The following is a 22,815-nucleotide window of genomic DNA, read 5'->3' as shown; positions in this document are numbered from 1 at the left end:
TCCCGGCTCCCGTTGTGGGGCAGTTCCCAGGGGGTCACTCAGACCTTGGAGAGCTGGAGACCTCGGAGCCCACCCACACACTGAACCATAACCAGCCAGATTCGTTTCGGCATGGCCACACAGACAGGGCAGGGTGACTGCCTGCAGCACCAGCACCACGGCACATTGTGTGTCGTCAAAGGGACAGCATCAAATAGGCATTGGATTCTTCTACACATGGCCAGTGGACCCAGCCAGCAAGGACCAACACAAACATACTTGCTGCCAGCATCACCAGTGCTGGGACCCTCTATAAAATGTCCCCTGGTCAAGGTACAACCCTCATCCTTGCCCCGGCCCCATCTCTGCTCATCCACTCTATTTCCATGGGCTGCTCCTCATCCTCCCAGCGCTTACAAACACACACACCTCGGGCACAGCAAAGCTCAGGAACCCAAGGAGATCCTCTGCAGAGAAAGAGCCTGATTTAATCACAGCCAAGGGACTTGAGAAGGGGCTAAGGCATCATAACCAGGTCATTTAGCACTGCAGAAGCACAGGTAGGACCTTTACCAGCAGACTGGACATCAGGACAAACACAGAACCTTCAACACGGGGGCAACTGCTGGGAAAACAGCTCAGCACAGCCTGGTTTGCAGGTGGAATTCCTGCTGAGCTGGACCTACCACGGAAAAAACCCCAAGCAGCACTCCACCTGCAGGGAGGACAGTTTTGAGACCAGCCTGAACAGCCAAATGACTTGCAGGGCTGTCCCTCACCCACAGCTTTAGGGGCACCAAGGCATCAGGAGTGACCAGAGAAGCAGGTTGATCCAGGAGCATCATTCCCAGCTCACCCTCGGAGCAGGAGCCTGTCCTGCTCTGCTGCCAGCCTGCTTTGAGATGCACAGCGACACCAGGAACCCTCTCTTCAGAGGCGACGCAGTGCTTAGGTGTGTTTTCCTCTCTTTTCAATAGTGAAAGAATTAATGTCAAACAAGGGAGAGGCTGTCAGTCGGTCACCGATCACCCCCGGGGGCAGGCAGGGCTCCTGCACACCTGAGAGTGCTGCTGGCCCTGCAGCATCTCTACCCAACAGCAGCCACACCAGCCTGGCTTTAATAACCTCTTTTTCTTTTGAGAAAAAAGAGTGAGTGTAAAACACTGGCCACATTTTACATCTTGTGACAAGCAACTTCGCAACAAAAGGCAGGATGACATTAAAGGAAAACCTAAAAGAGCGAACATTGTAATTTCAAAGACGCGAAAACCAAAACAAAAAACACAAACACAGCTATTTTTTCCCCCAGAGCACTCTCACTTTCAAGCTCAATAGCCTTGAAAATTGGAGCAATCAAACTGTTAAATGCATCGATCTGTTAAATCAACTCCTACTGTACGTGGCTAAATTTAGCCTTTAATCCCCTCTCTCTCTCACTCCCAACGCTGCAGGTCCCAGGTCTTTCCCCTGTCAGGTCAACCGGCCTCCACCTTCCCACGACACCACGGACTGGTCCCTCAGAAAGCAGAGATGGAGAAGACCAGGGATGAGGCAGGTTCAGCTTCTCCATATATTCCCTCAACCCACAACTATTCACTGTATTCAAGTCTTTATGCTGAAGATGTACAAAAAGAGCAGCCTGGACACTGATTTTTGCCAAGGGTCATTGTCACCAACCAACCAGGAACCCCTTGCAGCTTTACATGGACATTCACTGGGCACCACCACCCTGCTGAGAAGTAGCCCTTGCCAAGCGCAGGCCATTAATCACATTTATACTTGCCCACAGCATCCTCCCCTCTCCTCTTTTCATCTTCTTCACGCTCATTTAGAAGCAGCCCAATGCCACCGCTGTCACAGCCAGACACGGTTTCTGATGAGCCTTGTTCCTGTGGCCCAGGAGCCAGCGGTTCCCCACGCCAGGACTGACAGATTTCACCAGGGACTTGTCAAGGGGATTAGAAACTGGACGAGCCGGGTTATGACCCTAAAACATCACTGAGCAGCTGCAGGACCTGGGGCTGCCCTTGGTTCCTTCTCGTCCATTTTTTGCTCTAACACCCTCATTAATCAAGGCTGTGTCTCATTTTAGAGGCTGCTTAGTACCTGGATACGTCCCTCCCTCAAGGGGAAAGGTAGTCTGAAAATAGAAAATAAAGATGGACTTTTGGAGACAACATTATTTCTAGCTTTTAGACAGAAAACCTGCAGCCAGACAGCGTGCCAGGGTCTCGAGGGAGCTGAATGGGAAGCTCCTCACTTGGGGTCTGTGCCGGGAGCATCGCGCCCAGCGGTGCCTCAGCCAGTGCACAGCTGGAAACGGGGGAGGGAGCAGCCAGAATTGTCTGAGGAGAGAAGCTCCCAGGTCTTTCCATAGCAGAGGAGGAGAGAAAAACAACAGCAGCTGAATTACAGAACACAAACAATTAAGAGGAAGAGAAGTTTGGAATCAAATCTCTCATTTAAATCTCCTCTAAGAGAACAGCAAAGTCTTCCCTTCAAAAGAGGTGATCACACAGTCTTTACTCTGTGTATTTATTTTTTTTTTCCCCCCTCTCCTGGCTTTTCAGAGCCAGATCAAAAGGACATGGAAGAGGTGCTGCTGCCTCAGTGAACCCCCCCAAACAGGAAACCCCCTCTTTTCGGATACGGAGGTAACTGGGCTTGAAAAGCCTTGCTAACAGACAAACACGAGTTTTCCTCAACATTGATTTATTTTTAAATATACTACGCAAGAGAGACTGGAATAAAAAATAAATCAAAAAAAAAAAAAAGAAAAAGAGAGAAAGAGAGGAGGAAGAATTGGAAGTCGTGCACAGAAACAATCTGTACTGGACCAAATTAAAGGGGAAACAACCCCCTTAAGTATCACAGAGATGAAGGACAGAGCTATTTACACACTGTAAAAAAGACAAGTCTACAAAAGTGTGTAATAACGAGATACAAATGTATAATATAGTGGCACAATATGTTATCAAAGTAAAAACAGTACCTCCAGGAAAGAGACAGTCCAAGGGTGGCTGGATATTTTTTTTTTTTCCTTACATTTTTAAAGGCAGCCTGTGGCAGAAGTGTGTATTTCCTTTTGAACATTTGTCATGTGATAAGTCACGGCTGTTTGTGAGGGCGAGAAGTGGCGTGAACACACACGAGTGAGCTACTAGAAATCATATACAAAAGAAACAGTTCCAAAGAGAACAGAATAAAATACAATTGAAGGCAATTAGTATTTAAGATACACAAGAGGGGTCACAAGAGTTACAGGGGAACAGGAGATGGAAAATGTTTTTTTTTCTCTTGTTTGGAACTGTTAAAAGGAGTTAAATTGCACTGTTAATAGCCCTAAACCTTGTTCTTTCACTATTGTCACAAGTCACAGTTAGTTCCCAGTCACGTTGCATTAGTTGGGAAGGTCACAGGTCCTCGGAAAGGAAGCCCAGGAGTCCTGCGGTCAGCATTTTGTGGTGCTCTCCTCAGGAGATGCACCCAAGGGAAGTGTCTGCAGTCTTCACAGATCCTCGTTTGATGCTGGATGGAACCACACCGGCATGAAGGTAGTGACGGTTTTAACCCCAAAGTACCAGCATCTGAGCTTTTCCCAGGGAGTCAGCACTGGGGCAGGAAGGGAGGCACCACAGCCCCTCAAAGCAAAGGTCTCTATGGGAGGGCAGAAGCCAGGTCCCCCCTCTGCTCACAGAACTCAAAAAGCTGGAAATTCAACCAGAAAAACAGCAGTTCTCACCCATCAGTGATGTGCAAGCTCAGCTGAAAGATCTGCTGGAGGCACGGAGGTATCTCTGAACTCACCCCAAGCTGTCTCCCCCTCCTGCAACCCTCCCGTCTTTGGGGGAGCGACACCTTGCTCAGCACCAGCCCCACCGCCCCCCGACCTCTGCATCCTTCCACACCCCAAACGCCAGCCCCATTAATGTCAGGTATCACAAGTGTGTGACAGCACGTCCTTCCTCAGACCTTCTCCAGTCCTTTATGGCTACCAGGGGAGATCCGCAGACGGGCTCCTGTGCCACTACATTAGCAGGTGCCATCTGCAACATTTTGAACCCCAACGATTCACTTGGGCTCAACAACACGAAGAAATGACTTTAAAAAAAAAAAAAACACAGAAAGGAAGGGCAGCAGGTAGAATCATGGGAAGAATTTGGGCAAACATCATTTGTAGCATTCTGTCATTAAAAAAACCAACCCCTTACATTAACAATTTTGCCCCCCTTTCCTCCCAAGCGCCAAATCTGTTGCATTAATGTCAGGTAAATCTCAGACTCGGGCCAGGGACACGTGCTGCAGCTCTCCCAAGAAATGCAGTGGGTCTATTGCTATTCAAACACTCATCCTTAGGTACAGTGGGGCAGGGGGAAGAGAGGAAAATGCAGTAGAAAGTCCTCCTGAGGAGGATGGCATCTGAGTGTCCACCAGTCTGGCTTCAGTCTTAATGGTCTGTCCAGAGCAATAAAACACTAATAAAAAGGCATGGTGTGACATCAGCATTTAGACTTGTAGTCCACAAGGCAAGAACTCCACAGATAAGACGATTACAAGTATATGAAACACAGGGAATCTGAGTTAAGAGGGTGGAAAGTGCCTCTCGAACACAGCCCTGCCCTTTGGAGCTGGGGCATCCATTCACAGTCTGTGTCTTTTGCATGGCCCTAACCTGAACGCCCCGGTCCTTTCTCAGTCCACACACGTTACTCCCTCTCCACAGTTGGCTTTGGCCCATTGGGATTTTATTTTGACTTTTAAACCTGGCTTCTGCTACCTCTGAACGATGTCGCTGATTTCTTTCACTGAACTGAGAAGTTTGCTAAAGTCCTGGGTGGCTGCAGGACCACTGCCAGCTGTTGCTGGGCAGATCTGAAGCTCCCGTAGGTTATTCTCCAGCTTATTGATGGCCTCCCGAAAGGCAAATTTGTTCCTCATCTGCTGAATGGAGTCCACGTAGCTCACGCAGAAGGTGTAGAGGTTCTTGCCAGCCTCCAAGACGGCGCTGTGGCTTGCCATTTGCTCAGAGTTCTTGCTGATGGCCATCCGGAGGGCCTCAGTGCTTTCCAACACCACCCCTTTAGTGATGGTGCCACTGGCAATCCTCTCTGGGGGCTGCCGGGTCTTCCGCAGCGAGACCCTGGTGGATATGAGGGGGATAAAGGCTGTAGACGATGGCTGGTCCCCGCCTGGGGCGGAGGGTACGGATGAGGAAGAGGCAGCTGGGGTTGCTGTGCTCATCAGCAGCTTTGTAGAGGACTGTGGCTTTGGTACAGAGGGGATCCCCAGCTTTTTCACACCTTCCCCTGACTGGTTTGGCTTGACAGCATCGCTGCCTGCAGCCTCTCCAACCTGAGTCAACTGTTTGGATTTCGGCCCAGACACCACATCTGCTGCTGCTTCGTGGCTGGGGCTGTGAGAAACCTTCCCAGGCTTGCCAAGGGAGGATGAGGAGAGGGGAAGCGGAGGGGCCGGTTTCAGCTTCGATAACTTCCCTTTGTCCTTCCCTGCCGACTCTGAGGTCTGCTTGAGCCTCCTCAGTCGCGGCTCCTCAGAGGAAGAAGCCTTGCTGGCACCCACGAACCCAGCAGGGTTGGGTTTGGCAGCAGAACCTTGGTCCATGGTCACAGTGGTACCTAAGGCACTGGATTTGCCTCCATCGTCCTTGTGGAGCGTGCTGGAGGAAGGAGGGGCAGCAGGTTGCCTCCGGCCAAGTTTTGGCGTCAGAGTGGGAGGGCTGGAGCCAGGGCTCGACTCCGCATCTTTGAACACCTCGTCAGTGGTCTCTTCATTTTTCTTCAGCAGCCGCGGAGGAGGGGTCACCGTCCCCCTGACAGCAATGTCAGTCTTGGCCTCGTTTGCCCGCTTGCGAGGCAGCGCCGGCTTTTCGCTTTTGTGTCCCCCAAAAGTGGAGGAATCAAACTGGCGTCCCGTGGACTGTAAATCCCGAGGCAGAGTCACAGATTTCCACTCCGTGTCCTTCGCCCCGTGGGGCACGCAGGAGGCTGAGCAGGACCTTAAGAAACGCTTGCTGGAGTTGGAACTACTCTCCTCTTCGCCAGCCACCCCCCGACTGCTGCTCATCGTGCTGGATTTCTTCCGCAGGTGGGGAGATAGAAATCCAGAGTTGCCAGCGACAACCCCGTTGGTGACACCAGCCCCATTGCTTGGGCTCTGAAACTTGGAGGGGTCAGCTGGGTCTGCAGGGGGTGCAACGAAAGCTCCGTTGCCAGCATCCCTGCCCTCCTCCTCCCCACCTGCCCTGCGGTCCGCGTGGCCGTCCATCTCTCGGAAGGAGCTGCTCCGTTTCGGAGGGGTGGGGGCCGTTTTCTTCTTCTTCTTGATCAGGGCGCTGAAGAGGTTGTGCTTTTTGTCTTTGGGAAGCAGCCTCTCATCTTCATTCAAACTGCTCTCCAGGGCCGCCCTCTCCTTCCGTGGGAGCAAGGGTGAAATAGCAGGCTCATGATCCAGAGGGTCTGCAAGGGAAAAAACAAAAAAAGAGTCTACTGAGGGTTGCTTCAACAGCCAGAACAGAATAACCGGCTTTCTTCCAGGATCAAACCACTGCAGCACCTCTAAAAGGTGTGGGTTCTGTAAAAAGAGACAAATTTAGACCAGAATGAAAGCAAGTTCAGCCCCACTCAAGCCTGCGCTGAACCTGGTCCCTGTTCCTGCACAAATCCATTTCTGAGGTGGCCTCTACAGGGCTCAGCTGCCAAACTATTTTCCCTGTAGGCTTCTGATTTAAACAGCGACGTACAAACACAAAATGTTTATGTTCAGATTCCTGCCCTCACACCCAGAGACTTGTCTAAACTTCACACTGTGAAGAAGATAAATATTAAGAGGTCTTTGCTTTAGTCCCCGTGCTGTTGCTGTCTTTTGAAGAGCTGACCCTCTGAATTAATGAGACATCTCTGTAACCCATCTCCATCCCCAGTCTCCTCCTTCATTTAGATTCTGATACTCCTCACCTCCTTTCCTGGTGCCATTTGTGGGGAATGGAAATCACTTTTTCACAAGCAGAAATCAAGATGCCCTTTGACAGCTGGACACTTTGGGTCACACCACCATGAAGATGGCCAGTTTTGTCTAGTAATAGAGGAAAGTGGTAGTAACAGCCTCCTTCGGGATCAACGCTCCAGAAGGAAACGACGGGGTGACCCTTTCTCCACTTACACGAGGTATTTAAAAATGAATAGTGGTTTATAATAAATTTATACGGAGTCCTGAAGGTCTCTGTACTTGACTGACAGGGTGTCTCATTCCCAGGCCAGGCAGCAGGTACCTCAGGGGAGGAATGCCTGCAGGGCAGCAGGTACATTTACAGCTCCACCAGGCAGTAGGAAGGGAGATGAAGCAGAGTCGCAGGGAAAAGGAGGATGCCTTTTAGTCACGTACTGGTGATCATCATGCTATGGGTAGGACTCTGGTTGAGGAAGGGATTTTGGTTGAGGAGAGAGCATTTGAAGAAAAATAGTTGTGCGCTTTGAGAAGACACCAGGCTTCCCACGTGCAGTTAAACCATTCCCACACAATTTATGGGGACCTGGACAACCAGAAGACCTCCCAGTCCCAGCACGTCGGGAGGCCATGGCCTTACTGTGTCTAGACACAGTGGAGCTGCAGAGATCCAGAGAAAACTAGCAGCTTGCACTGAGGATCAGCTTCCAGCCGCTGGACTCACTATGGAAACACTGACAATTGAAGGGGAAACTGCAATAAAACTTTAATGTGAAATATTTTCTTTCACAATAAAAAGTGAAATGATTCCCAGCATAACGTTAAAATCATATTATTCCTGCTGCACTTGAATCTCTCAAAGCCCTTAAGTATTTAAATGAAGTTATTTTACTTCAAAGCTTGTAATACCAGGCAATTATATTTCCTATATATGGTAAATAACCTTCTTTTCTAAGTCACTGATACTTCCTTTTTCAAACATTTTACATCCCTTCTTTTTTTCCCCTCTTTGCCTAAATGTACATTTGCTACTGAAACATGTGCCACTACCTGAATTTGACATTACACAAAAAAGGTCAGTCACATGAACGGATAGAGAAGGCAGCCTCAACAGGAGGTGGAAAAAAACCCACTGTATTTTGTTTTTTTGTTTTTTTCCAATGAGCTAGACACAAACCTACTGTATACATTCAGCGTTGTACCACTGCCTGTGTTACCTCAGAATGGAAGGTAAGTTCTTGAAGAAACTGATTGAAAGAGAGTTTAATTTCATGGAAGATTCTGTAAATACCTCGTTGTCCCTTGCTGAAATCATATTTGGTACCTGCCAGGAGTAATACTCTTCAGTGCTTCAAGCACAAATCTGGTAGGATGGAAGAGTGAAGAAACCTCCCTTATGGGACTTCCTAACCCCAAGCCATCGTCCTGCTTTACGTTATACAGCGTGGTAGTGTAAAGTGGCTTGAACACAGCAGATTACCCAGAGTCAGATGCAGTGGGAAATCCCATTGATAGCTCCTACCAGGGAATGGGAAGAGGATAAGACCAGAGAGCTCCGTGCTCAGGCTCAGGTCTACAGGGAGCTGCAGGCAACAGCCATTAAGTTAAAAGAACTTTTCTAAGCACCAGCAGGTACAGTGCCAATCCCTCAACCAGTTAAGGATTCACACTCCCAGCTGCTCTGTGTGTCTGTGTCTGGTCCCAAGATTAACAACCTACCTTTGCAAAGCATAATAAAACTAGTCCTGAAGCCAGGAAAGCAAGCTCAGCAGCCTGTCACCCAGAAACACAACACTGGTACAGAAAGATGGCACCTGTTATTAGACACAGCTTTTTCTAGGTGAAGACCTGGAGCTGGATGCGCATTTTGTTTTTCTCTGTACTTCCTAAAGGAATAATGACTTTAATTAAAACCTACCACATTCCCCCAGGCCTCGAGCATGTGTAGTCTCCAGGCCCTCGTTGGCGTCTTTGCTTTCAGCAGTTCTCCTGGATGTTCGTGTTTTGGTTGGTAACTCTGGAGCCTGGAGGAAATTGCTCACGACGCTCCTCATGCCCTTCTTTCCCAGTTCCTTCTCCACCTCTGCAATGCACAGAAGAGAATTACTACAATCAATGGAAGATAAAAACTATTGTGCTGTTCAGAGTTAATAGCACATAAGAAAAGCAAACAACACAAAGCAGAGGGTCCTTGACGACGCTCAGCCATTTGGCCCTTTAAAATCAGGACCAAGCCCATACACAGAAAAAGCCCACGTGTAAACACATCCCCACTTTCTACATCATTTAACTTAGGACTGAGTTTCATGTGAAAAACGTGCAGAATTAAGGATGCAGTTGGCCCTTTCCCCATCCCTGGAATTGCCACTCCAAGAGGAACCCGGACCTACCATCTGATATGCTGGATTCCTGAAACATGGTTTCAAAGGCCTGATGGATCTCAGCAAAGGAGGGTCTATCGGAAGGGCTCCACTGCCAGCCTGAAAAAACAACACCACTCAAAGCTTCCCGCCAGCATCAGACATTCAGAACACCACACCAGGAGGAGCTACCAATGGTAGATCCCTTTTTATAAAAGGGGTGAGAGAAAATAATGATATGGAAACCTCATTTGGAGGCTGCTGGGTACCTGCAACCACCACCCAGCCAAAGTGATGCTGGAAAAAACTGTATCCCACTAAGTCATGTACCAAAAGCCCCCAGTGGAGCAGTAACAGTCAGTCCCTTAAGAAGCCTAACGAAGCTTCATCCTTAGAGAACAAGCTTTTCTTTAAATTGTCAGGAAAAAGGAGGCAAAGAAAACATTGAGCTGAACAACAAATCTCTCCCCCAGGCCCACGTGCTCCCGGTAGAGTAGAACGGCCGTTTCCTAGAGCGTTCATCCCCTGGGGAAAGCAGTTTTAACCAAGCACTTCTCCAGAGCTTTGCACCTTCACTGGTGCTGGCAGGGGGTTTCTCGTGCCTTGCTGTGTGTGGCCAGATCCTACTGCACCTCCGCAGAGCTAAAAAGTGGCATTTGAAGGGCTGAGGAATACTTACATGCTCTCATGAGCTCATAAACTTTCTCAGGACAGCCTTCGGGGCGCTCCATACGGTAGTCTTTCTCCAACAGCTCATAGACTTGAGACAGATCAATCCCAGGGTAAGGGGACATGCCGTAGGTCGCGATTTCCCACAGCAGAACGCCAAAGGCTGCAGTGGAGGGGAAAAAAAAAGATAAAAAAAAATCAATAAGCTTTGTTTTCATCTTAAATTTGCAAGGTTGCTTAGTGGGAGTAGTCACTAAACAGCGCTGCACACTTAAACCAGCTCTGGGTGGCTCAGATCCCATGCTCAGCAGCAGCTTAAATGTTAAAGAAGCGTAACAAGCCTCTTCGTCAGCACAGACAACTCTCCTGCGATATGACAGGGTAGAATTAGACTAATTTTCAATGTATCAGTTGTCTCAAACCTGAACGCCTTGAGATCCTTCAAGTCCTATTAAAAGCACAATTAAGAGACTTCACAGTGGATTAGCTGAAACCATTTCAGTGCTGCACTGCAGTCCCCCCTCAGTTTGACAGCTCCTCTCGTCTGCAACCTCTCCCCAGGGGACTCGCACGTTTTAATAGCTGGGTGGTTTTGGGGTGCCCTTGTTTAGCTGCAGCGTGGTCTAGAGGAGAAAGCTGGGGGGCAGCAGGGAGAGGAAGGTTTCAGCAGTTGCTGCCAACAAGACGGGGTAAGGGTGAGATGTTTGGTCATGGGGCAAGCTGAACAGGAAAAGGGGAAGCACAAAAAGGGTCTGAAAAGAGGGGAGGCATTTAAGTCCCAGAAGTTGGTGGGATGCAGGTCAGCAGCGGGGTCAGGCAGCTCACCCAGGAGTCAGGCACGCAAAATAGACTCAATACCAGTTCAACAACCTGCATGTAATTAGTTCAGTCACCCTATTCTGTTCTTAACCTGAAGAGAAAGCGATTACAATTCTGCATAAGTAAGGAAATCACATCACATTACATGGTAACAACACCAAGGGCAATTTACATTAGACATTTCTGTGCACAATTTTCTTTGATTGCTGTCTTGAGGCAGTGAGGTGAAAGCGGCTAAACTCTGGCATGCCCAGCAGCAGCCGTGGCCTCCGGGGACGGCCAGTTTGCTCTCATCAGATCCCAAAGGCCACTGCCTTGACTCTTAACTACACAAGGTTACGCTAACCCTAATTAAAGATACCAAATACTCCTTTTGGATCTTTCCTCCCCGAGTACTCTGCTGTTTAAATGCAGCAGGGATCCTGCAGCCACCACAGCGATACTGCAGCATCCTTGAGACAGTGGGAGATACCCACAGCAGCCAACACCACCATGAGCAAGTGCAAAGCAGAAGGAACACCTTGATCACCTCCTTAAGAAGCTGTTTTGGGTTTTCGTCACTGGCTATCATAGAATCACAGAATGGTTAGAGTTGGAAGGGACCTTAAAGATCATTGAATTCCAACCCCCTGTCATGGGCAGGGACACCTCCCACCAGAGCAGGTTGCTCAAAGCCCCATCCAGCCTGGCCTTGACCACTTCCATGGATGGGGCAACCACAGCTTCTCTGGGCAACCTGGGCCAGCATCTCACCACCCTCGTGGTAAAGAATTTCTTTCTAATATCTAATGTAAATCTCCCCTCTTTCAATTTAAAACCATTACCTCTCATCCTATCGCTCCAATCCCTCACGAGTCCCTCTCCATCTCTCCTCTAGCCCCCTCCAGGTACTGGAAGGTCATTATAAGGTCCCCCTGGAGCCTTCTCTTCTCCAGGCTGAACAACCCCAAGTCTCTCAGCCTGTCTTCACAGGAGAGGTGCTCCAGCCCTCAGATAATTTCCATGGCCCTCCGCTGGACCCCTTCCAACAGGTCCTTGTCCTTCCGGTGTTGAGGACAGTGCCCTATAAAACATTTTGAATCAGCCATCCACCTAAAAGTTTCTTCAAATTAAAGCCTTTCTCAGCACAGTTTCCCCAAAATGCCAGAAAACTTCATGGCTGCTTCACTACTATCTGTCATTTTACATGTAGAAGATGCTCAGGATAACATTTTCCAAGTGCCTTTGGGACCACGTCCCACAAACTTCTATCTCACATCACTGGGCACTTTTGAGAATTTGACCAACAGCTATGGCAGAGATATAAAACCCAAAGAAAGGCTGATAAAAAAGTACAATAGGATTTTCTGTGGTCAGATCTGATAGAACGTGGCTCCATTTAGCTAAGCCTACTCTTATCACTAGTACCTCAGGGCTCTTCAATAACCATTTGTCATCAAATTTTCCCTCTGTTTCTCCTCATCTCATTCCAAAGATTATTCTTTTAAAATGCAGAAAGACGAGCTTGGAGCTATCACTAGACAGAGACACGCATTATTATTTTTTGTAACAGAAAATGAACCAGATTCTCACTTTCCTCCTCAAAGTAGTTAGAAAGTTCCTGGCTATATAACAATATATCGCTTCACGCTCCTGTGCCAGAGCTCTATCAAGGCAGCGGTACTGGTGCCCTCCAGCCCAATTTCATACATTTTGATAAACACCACGGTAGCCTTTATTTTCATAGGCTTCAAACATAAAAAGTCAGGTCGGCATCCTCAGTGCTCCACTCAAAGACTGACTTAGCAGAGATTAGTTCCCTCGCTCTGACAAGCTCGTAGAACAATGCGGCTCAACCCGGGGAACGCGCTCCCTCCTGAAACGTTTCACAATGTCCTCGTTTCACAGCCCTGGAAAAGAAGACTATAATCTGCATTAATTCATACATGCAAATTCTTACCCCAGACGTCAGATTTAATGGAGAACTTGTTGTAGGCCAGGCTTTCTGGTGCAGTCCACTTGATGGGGAATTTTGCTCCGGCGTGGGCAGTGTAGGTGTCCCCTGTCATTAGCCTGCTCAGGCCAAAGTCTGCCACCTTCACCAAGTGGTTCTCCCCTACAAGGCAGTTTCTGGCAGCAAGGTCCCTAAAAAAAAAAAAAAACAAAAATAAGCAATGAGGAGTCTTTACCATCTCACTTTTAGCAATAGCAAGGAAACCTGCTGTTCCCAAAGAAACGTGATTATTTTGATCAGGGTATTACACAGACATTATGTAGTTATACGCATACATGTAAAAGGGAAAGTTATTTTCCATTCCAGCTTTGTAAGACTGTCATCCAAACTTTTTCTTTTTTTTTTTTTTTTGAAATTTGAAGTGAAAGCTTCAAGAAGCCCCCTCACTTTCAATAAAAGCTGCCACCCTCAGGATAAAAATAATTTAAAGAAATGTCAGTGCTCAAGTTATCAATAGCTGAGCATGAGCACTGCATAAAGCAAGTCTCGATGCCTCCCTTCTTGCCCACCTCTCTCGCTCTTTGGTCACCCCAGCCAACACCAGTCCCTCTCCAGAACTCCTTCTCCAGACCTTGCTCAAGCACCAGGTTTAACTCCCAGCTCTGCTCTTTTTCCTCCCAAGTGTACTGCATTTTACAATACAACTTTTTAATGTCACTTTTTGGCCTTTTCAAAAATGCTGCAGCCTCTGCTACCAGCAATTAACATTTTTTTAAAGGACTGGCCAATAAGCACATTAAGCTTTTCCTCCCCATTTTTTCACCTGCCTCCACCTTGGCAGGTGAGAGAAGTGCACGTTGCATTAGCCACTTCCCTGGCTCGTACGTGCTGTTAGCACCCTTGGAAATGCTTCAGGAGTATAAAAAGGTAAAGCATAAAAGTTGGTTTCTCCTAATATTAGGTTTCATTAAAAAGTCTTTCCCAGATTATGTCACGTTGGACTAAAAATTGATTCTACCAGAAAGCTCGAGTGAGATCGTCAGATATGAGCAGACACTGCGGTTTCTTTCACTTGTTCCGCTCAATCAGAATAAATTAAAAAAAAAAGCACGTCTTACTAGATGCCCATTAAATTTTCCCAGTGTTTTTGAATATACCTTCTTATCAATGCTGATTACTACAATGTGTGTCTAAATAAAAGCTCCTCTTCATAATCAAATTCCTCCTCCTTCCTGATTCATTAAATGAGGTCACAGCCCAGCATTTGAATCCAGGGATGTGAATTGTGACAACACTCTTAAAATAATTGGGTAGGTGGGTATGGGGGTGGCTGATAAGGAAAAACGCTACTATTTATTTTAGATAAATGGGTCATCAGAAATAAGAGGAAATGGAATGAACAGGAGAGCAGACAAATGGGATTCACACAAAGCAGTTGTTAAAGTTCACTTCCTGCAGGCTGAAGGGATGAAATACTTTCAACAGGGCAAATCAAAGGCTGGAAATTTTAATTTGCCGCATCATCGTTCGCTTTATTGACTGACAGAAGCATTTAAACAGGCCTTTCAGGGAGCAAAGGCAACGCATGACTTAGAGGAGCACCTAGAACTTTACACACGATCTTCATATTTGTCTCTATGAAAAAACACGTGCTAATTTTATATTCTAGTTAATTGGGCAAGAAAGGTCACGCCGTGGCACAGAGAACATCTTGTATAAAGCTCAGCGACTCTCCAGCCTTCGCGCAGGATGTCATTATATTGCTAGGAGGCCAATTCCACAGATGAAGAATGCAAAGCTCCAGCCGTAATTGCAGCACACTTAAAGGTCAGAGTCTCTGAGACTTTTAAGGCTGCAGAGATGCTTATTAAAGTGAAGATGCGACCTGGACAATAGTGGGGAACAATCCCTACAGAGGACGGAAAAAAAGGTGAAACAAACAAGAAGGAAGATGGGGTAAGAAGGCCCCAAGAGGGTGGCTTTGCTGTGAGCACCTGCACACGTCCAGCAACATCAACTGCAGCAGTTCTTAATGGCTGTTAGAATCAAGGAAGAGCAGGAGCTTATCTGGTCCATTAAGAGCCTGTTACTTTGGGAAGCATTTACATTTAAGGCCCTTGTCCAACATATACAAGTACTGCATCTACTTCAAAGGTAAGAGAAAAATACTGAGAGAAAAACAACCAGGAGACCATCCTATAGACATGTTAATGTCTATATCAGTATACAATGCACTCGTGTGTTAAATATAGGACACCAACTGCATCTGAAGTCAATGCCGTGAAAATAAATCAAGGAGTGTTTTGTGCTCGAGACTCAGGGGTGCTCATCATCATCCTTCCTACCTGTGGATGAAGTTCTTCTTCTCCAGGTACTCCATGGCTGAGGAGATCTGGGTCGCCATGTAGAGCAGCACCACAGCGTTCACCTCCTGCCGGTTACACTCCCGCAGATAATCCAGCAGATTCCCGTACGTCATGAACTCCGTGATGATGTAGAAAGGAGGTTCCCGTGTGCACACCCCTAGGGACCAGCATAAAGTTTACAACCAGTGCTTGAAAATATCAGTGGATCTTCAGGTTTTGTCCTCTAGGGTCATTTATACTTCTAGAAGGCAGAAATATGGGGCTCGCACAAAGAATGAGTTCTGCTTGGAGTTGGTTAATAGAGGGTGTTAATTTCCTGCTTCAGGCTCTGGCAAGTTAAACATTAGGGAGACGAGATCATTAAAAATCATGTATTAGTAGTACAAATTGTGAATTTTGCCAGACAATAAGTGTCTGTATTTAAAGCCTTGGTATGGTAAGCAGCTTATCTGCTCCTTAACATCCATATCACTGCACAAGGGTTTAGTCCAAATCCCTCTGCTTGGTATTTATCACTTACCTAATAATTGCACCAAGTTCGGATGCTTGATCTCCTTCATTACTGCAGCTTCTTTCAAGAACTCTTCCACCTCCATGGTATCCTCCTGCAGAACAATGGTAGAGCTTTGGCAAGGATAGCACACAAAGGAGGAAGAGATTTTTATACCAGGACACAAAAAGAACCGAAAACTGACAACATAAGCCAGAGTTCTTTTAAGGTAATTTTTCCCTGTAGCCACATCACAATGCCAAGGAGTTAGGAACGTTGTGATTCTTATAGGATTTTTTAAAAAATATATTTTTATCATTCTTATTCTAACAGAGCTTTTTGGGGCAAGAAAATCCATATCCCTTTTGTGAAGGGCCTCTCACAGGATCACTCGAGTTGAAAAGGAAAAATGTGCTTGTTCCTAACAGAAAAAAAAGAAGATAACATGAAATAAAAAGTACAGAAAAGAAAAGAAACAAGAACGAGCATAAAAGGAAGGGTAACGCCGCAATCTGAGGAGCTGCTGAAACGTGGGCCCCCAGTTTCACTGGGCAGGAACAAGAAATCCTCACTTTCCGAAGGGGGGGCCGTGACGGGGGGCAGCCACCCCATCACCGAGAGCCCGGGGTTTCACAGATTTCATTTCTGGCATTTAGAGCCTGACCCGTGACGTAACCGTTCTGGGCAGACGTGTCACTACCTATTTGTTGAACGCCACGGAGTTGCTTGGCACAACACAAAACCCAGGAAGATACAATCTTGCTCAAAAAGACATATTTTCTGAAGCAAATACGCCCCAAATGGCCGGAAGGTCATTTCAAAGTGGTGTAAAAAAAATACAGATCTATTCCTCAAGCAATGTTTCTTTCTATATCCATATTTTTTTTTCCATTGGTGGATTAATGTTGACAGGCTACATGGACAAAGTGTTTTAAGGAAGGATTGGAAAGGATTTACTGCTGCTGGTGAGAATGATAACAGTGGGCTGTCACTGTAAGATCCAGGCAGCTCTCTGCTTTGCAGCGAGGAGGGAGAACCTTTTTCAAACAGTTTCATTCAATCATTTACTATTCGTTGCCAATTAGCTTGATTGGCAGCTGTGATTTGCTGAACATGCTCTGTCAAAGCTAATAGCCCAAAGGTCCTCCTGAGCAGAACCTTAAACTGTTTTCTTTGGCAAAGGAGACTGGGTTAATAATCCAGGTTGCAAAATTACCCAAAATGCACATTTATCTTATGCAAACTCCAAAAGGTTGCTCCTCTGCAGAGCCATTCCACAGTTCTAAATCTCTTACCTCTCAGTGGCCAAATTAATAGGAAGGACACATACAGAGAGCTACTGTTACAATGATTTCTCTGAAAATCTGATCCCAGGCAAAGGACCAAGCTTAATCAGCTTCTATCTTCCACTCTATAAAACCAGGGAAGAAATAAACCAATTCTGGCTACATGATATTTTCCTAGCAGAGCACAAGACCGTGCCACAGCATTGAGGGATACCAGGGCTGCATGTTGCCCAGTTTAAAACACAGGCTTCTCTGCTGGGGGAAAAAAATAAAAGGAAAAAGAAGAGGCAGTCCTAACAGATGAAGGCTGGGGGTGTGCAGTAAGAAATGTGCTGAGATGATCAGCTCAACCACTAAATGGCCCTCACCGGGGAGGAAGCCGTGGCCACCGTCACAGCAGGATGAGCTGGGTCCAGAGACCCACTCCCGGGCACTCATAGATCCAATGGTGTATTTTAATGGCAAACATCTAAGCACTGAAACGTTGTCCAGCACCTCCCAGTTAAAACACAGCTGAGGAACAGTGTGTGCTGCTCCGACTGCCTTCTTGCATGACGTAGTGTGTTTTGCACCAGCTCTGAGCTGTGTTTAGACATTGATACAAAACCCAACAACAAACGGGTGTTTGCAAGCATCGCTCTTCAAAAAGAAGTTGGAACCATTTATTATTTTTTTTTCTCGTTTAGTTTCCCCTCCCCTGTATCTCTCTTACAGAGATATCTGGATTAGATGGGGAAGGAACAAGAAGAACCATAAAAAGTTCTGAAAAATATCCTCTCAGAGGAAAATAAAATGAGTCATTTGAACGTTAGTGCAGGAGCTGCGGAGGGCTTGTTTTCCCCAGTCGAACTGGGATATAAACGTGATTTAAAAATGTTTCCCAAAACTTTGAAGAAAGCTATAATCCCACCTGTCAGGCACTAGACTGATGGATTTAAGGACGGTGGATTATAAATTTGCTTTTAAGGATGGGTTTAGTGCGCATAATTGCAGGTTGAAGTGTTTCTCAACTCTCTTTTTGGTTATTCTTACATTCCCTAGTGGAACATGCTGCTTCATACTACATTATGAACCACTTTTAGTCATGTTTCATTAAATATTTATTTGATATATTTGAAACAGTCATGGGTTGTATTAAGGTTTCTTCTTATGCACAAACAGATTTTATGGCGTACGATGCAATTTGCTTTTGTTGATGGGCTTCAGAGGGAAGGGAATGAAAGCAACCACTGCAGTTTGGAGCAAAATGAGAGATCTGAAGATGTTGAGTACCCTCACACCGCAACCAGAAGCAGGGAAGGAGATGAGATGTTAGAAAAGTCAACGTTCCTAGAAACAACTAGTCTCTCCTGTTGGTGATAAAGAGGCATTTTGTTCACTCTGGTCCCATCCCAGTTCCACCAGCATCGCAATGATCTGGAGTCAGCCCCATGGTCCCCAGCTCTGGCTCCAAGCAGGGACAACACTAGGTGTCACTCGCTCCCTGTGCAACCCAGCGCTGGGCTCTGCTCCGCCGGGGAGCAGCGACAGGAATCTCCAGAGTACAGAGAAGGCCAAAATGAAAAAATACTTTCTGCAACCATAGCAACCCTGAAATACCGAGGTAGCCGCCGCTCAGAGAGCAAGGAGGAAATATTTTCCCCAAATCAAGGAAATGTTCTTCCCCTGACACTAAAGCATCTACTTGGTTCTCTCCACTTCAGAATTTCCATTGCAAAAAAATGAAAAGAAACAAACAATAAACCCCGTTCTGTTTGTTTCTGCAAGACCAAACCACAGCCCCATCGGAGGAGAGAGAACACGGTGTCAAGTTAGCATAAACTCCTATTAAGCAATCAAATGCAATGTGTGTGGATGGTGCCAGAAGATCTCAAGACATTTTTATAAACATAAATGAATTAAGCAATGACCTTATGAACTTACAGAGCATTATTTGCATTTCAAGAGACAAGGAAACCAAGACACAGTAATCACGAAGCAGAGCCAGAAACAGAACTGATTATCCAGTTCCTCATTAAAGCCACTTACGAATTTTAATATATTTTAGCTTGGATACACTTTTTCCTCCTCTTGTATCTTTTGATAAAAAGCAGCTGTGAACAGTTGCTTAAGACTTCCAGGTATACAGGGAGCTTGCCCTTTGGGAAAGACGCCACATAAGACAGAAAATCAAAACATGTAAAGCCTCCCTGAAGCAAAGCCTTTGAATTTTGTGTTGACTGACTCACAATCCACAATTTTCCTTAATACACCAGCTTGTGCTAGTGTGTTCATCCGTGAACAGCTCACCTTCACCACACCCTGAACGTGAGACACCACGGCACTATTTACTTTTCTAAGGTTTCACCTGTTCTAAAGTAAAAATGGCACTGTTAACATCCTCCTTTGTTTAGATACAAGCGTTTCAGGTATCGCATAAACCCATAACGGGATCAAGCTCTTCCAAAAATACTCTATTCCAATTCTGCAGCACGGAAGGGAAGGGCCAAACTGTGTAGCCAGGGCTGAGGGCAGGCAGCCAGCCTGAACCCCGTTCCTGCTGAAAGGTGATTAATAGGAATGCTCAGAGTCTCGAGTCCTACCTTAAGAGTCTTCACAGCCACTGTAAGGTTGTACTTCTTCCAGACTCCTTCGTAGACCTCTCCGTACTGCCCTCCACCGAGCTTGTGCTTCATGGTGATGTCAGTTCTCTCTATCTCCCATTTGTCGTAGTTGGGAGACACACCATAAATGGTGGGCTTATTGCGTTTGGGCGCCGGGTAGTGCAAGGTGGTGATGAGCCCATCTGCAACAGTGGAATGATGATGGACCAACTCTGCCAAGGTGTTGAAGCGACTCTCTGAAGAGACATACAGCTAGGGAGCAGAAAGAAGGAGAAAGCTCGTTCACATGACGCCCATCAGAGCATTCATACGTAGAAGATACATTAGAAAACCGTGAAAGCAAAGTGTTGTATTGCTCCTACTCGAGCTGCAGGACCATGAGCTCCACAAGCTCCATAGCTAGCTCTCAGCTAAGAACAACCAACGCTTACATGGGAAATGCATGGTTTCAGGAGAAAATACATGCACTTCGTTGAAAAAACATGGAAGGCATGACTGCAAATAGCATCAGAGTGGCATGCTGTTGCTTGAAATGTCTTTTTTCGAAAGGCTGGTCAGTCAAGACTGTGGGACATTTCCTGGAGACCAGGGGGTTGTCAACCTCGGTGTCTTGATTCCATTATTACTATTGGGATTATGACATTTTCACCTGCCTGAATCCTCCTTGAATTATCACAGTGGCTTCCCTGCCGCTGGCCTAAGCTTCTGCAGAGTGTTTTGGATGAAGTTGGGCAGTTGGTCTGCTCCATTCCCGTGACGGACACCAATCAATAACACAGAAGTAAAATCATTACCACTGACTGAAAACCTGCTGTGAGGCACGATAACCTGTATTTGTTACCTTTTTTAGCATTTATACAGAAGATCCATTTTAAGCCTAAAAGCCTACTAAAGATAACGGAGAAGTGACGACTCCCTGCCACCAGAGCTTTCTATTTCCAGTTTTCACACTCAAGCCCAGTCTTCTGCTGGGCAAGGTGACAAAAGCTAGAAATTTAATTTTTAAAAAGGGATGCTGGTAACACCTGAAGGAGAAATCTTTGTATCGGAGTGCAAACAGCCTATGCTGGACACAGCACACAGAAGGTGGAAGAGCCCCATTTCTCACAAAGGATGAAGGTCTGGGGAGGGACAACCTCACAGGAAGAGCAGGACCGTGGCAGTCACCCAGATTTCTGCCCAGTCCACTGTGAAACGAGTGCAAGGCACTGGTCCTGCTGTGCACATGACATGCCAATACCTATGAACAAACTTCCCAAATGCTTCTGACTCACTGGATGTTCTCTCAGCAGCCTGTGCACGTGCAGTGCCCATCTGTCTGGGATTTCGGGAGGCCGGGAAGTTGACAGGGCTGCCAGGCACCCAAAAATCCCAGACTTGGGGTCGAATTCTGGTAGACAGAATTTTTGAATGGAAAAAGAAAATGCATCTGTGAAGCTCCAGTAAATGAAAGTGCCTCATCTCCTCAGCATCCTGCTTGTCCAAATCCCTACTTAAGTTTATGAAGATGAGACGCGTGCTTGTGTATGTGTGGTAACTACTACAGTCAGAATTGGAAAAACCTGCCAATCTGTGTATGTCATGGACTTATTTGAAAGAGCTGCAGGAAGGTAAAATGCTCAGCTTGGGGACACTGTGTAACCCAGAAAGGGGAAAACAAACTCAGACGTGAAGGTTTCACTACTGCAAGGCACAGGGTGGCTGTTGGCTTTCAAGCTATGGACCTTGCAACAGAATGATGCTCCCTGGAAGTTTTTTGGGAAGTGAATGCTCCATAGCATTTAGCATCCAAAAAAAGTTAGCCATGCTGTAGAAACCTGCCCTTCCAGTGTTGGGAAATCATAACCTCTGGTTAAAATGGCATTTCCTCTAGTGGCAATAGCACCTGGGCTTGGGGGAGTGGGAGACGCACAGTGGTCAACCTGTCCATAAGCCACTTGAGCTAAAACCATGCCATTAACTACTCTGGTGACAACACACACATGTTTGGATGCTCAAGGGCATTCAGGGCGGAAGGTTTTACACCCTGGGATGGAGAAATCTACTTTCCCTTCACTCTTGTTTTACTTTTGCTACACAGGAGTTAAAATAACTCCTATGGAAACATTATCTCCAGAAAATAAAGGCAGCCTCCTGGAGAGCACGTTCTCAACCCTTTACCAAAATGAGTCGGATATTTTTTTGGTAAAGTAACTGGACCAAATCTCATTTCAACACTATGATTAAAAACAAACAAACAAAAGACACCTTTCATGGTCAAAGAGGTGAAATCACCTTAAAAACAGATGTTCTGAGAACATAGAAGTGACAATATAAGAGGCTTTTAGAGCTGCATGGCTTGGACCACCAAGCATTAGCCAGTATAATCACAATTTAAAACAAGCCATACCTGTTGGGGAACGACTGGTAGCACCAGCAGTGGTTCAAGCACTTCACATGGATTAAAATAGAAAAGCACGGGTGTAGAAAATTACGCTGAACTCCAGGATCACTTGGAAGTATTAAAGGAGTATGGAGAAGGAAGCTGCCCATGCTTTTATAACAGCTTATACATCAGAACCTCAAATCTCATGGAAATTACAGATATCTGTATTTTATGTGACAGACTATATGATCTAGTTAGAGATGGAGAAAGAAATTTAAAAAATGGCCAAAGGTTTCACAGCAAATCCATGGCAGAATGGGGAACAGACTCAGGATAACTCTGTCTAGGTCACAGGACAACACTCTATGCCTTAACACGCATGAATTTTGCCATTTACATGAAAAAATAAAGCCAACACCTCCACCCACTACATGTATTCACTTTGTAGGCAGAGTTTTTTTAACCTCTCCGTGATTACATCTCAACACTGACTTCTGAAGGTCTTACTTCCCAGTAGCACTACTGGAAATCAGAGTTATGCTGGGTTTAAATCTTCATCTGGAATGTGAAGCATGTATCCCAGGAAGATGGAGCAAGGAGCAGCTATGCACGGCATGCTGCCGGCGCAGCCCAGCCAGTCACAGACACACTGACTGTTCACTGCAACCTCCCTTCTCCGCTGACCCCCATTACCAAGCCTGAACTCGACCTGGTTTTTGGATAATTTCCCCCAAGAAAACAGGCTGGTGCTGCTGACTGTGCTCAAACAGAGGTAACGGGCAGCGTTTCTGCAGCACACGAGGCTGCGGTGGGACTCGGAGAGTTTGCTTCCCAGCTACGTTGTTGACACATTATTTGGGCAATTTTTGTACGCTGTCAGTCAGACTGTAACACTGGACCTGTTCCAAGGGGCTCTGCTGGTACAAGTTGGCCACACATCCGCAGCTTGTGTGGCCAAAAGAGACCACATCTCTTTTTCCTG

The 22,815-nt window shown here is 46.4% G+C and overlaps 1 protein-coding gene across 1 annotated transcript in view; it reads right to left on the bottom strand.

Annotated features, from left to right (window-relative positions):
• Positions 1-2,674: 2,674 nt before the first annotated feature.
• The window catches only part of ABL1 (ABL proto-oncogene 1, non-receptor tyrosine kinase), a 118,352-nt gene continuing 98,211 nt past the window's right edge, over positions 2,675-22,815 (bottom strand). Inside the window, exons 7-11 of the mRNA XM_014942958.1 lie at positions 12,730-12,914; positions 9,982-10,134; positions 9,333-9,422; positions 8,861-9,025; positions 2,675-6,455 (exon numbers count right to left, since the gene is read on the bottom strand). Of these exons, the coding sequence (XP_014798444.1) occupies positions 4,753-6,455; positions 8,861-9,025; positions 9,333-9,422; positions 9,982-10,134; positions 12,730-12,914 (2,296 nt within the window). The 3' untranslated portion in view covers positions 2,675-4,752. The remainder of the gene's footprint in view (positions 6,456-8,860; positions 9,026-9,332; positions 9,423-9,981; positions 10,135-12,729; positions 12,915-22,815) is intronic.

The sequence above is a fragment of the Calidris pugnax genome, unplaced genomic scaffold, assembly GCF_001431845.1.
Source record: "Calidris pugnax isolate Ruff unplaced genomic scaffold, ASM143184v1 scaffold102, whole genome shotgun sequence".
Taxonomy (NCBI): Eukaryota; Metazoa; Chordata; class Aves; order Charadriiformes; family Scolopacidae; genus Calidris; species Calidris pugnax.
This window is presented reverse-complemented; position numbering and strand designations above follow the sequence as displayed.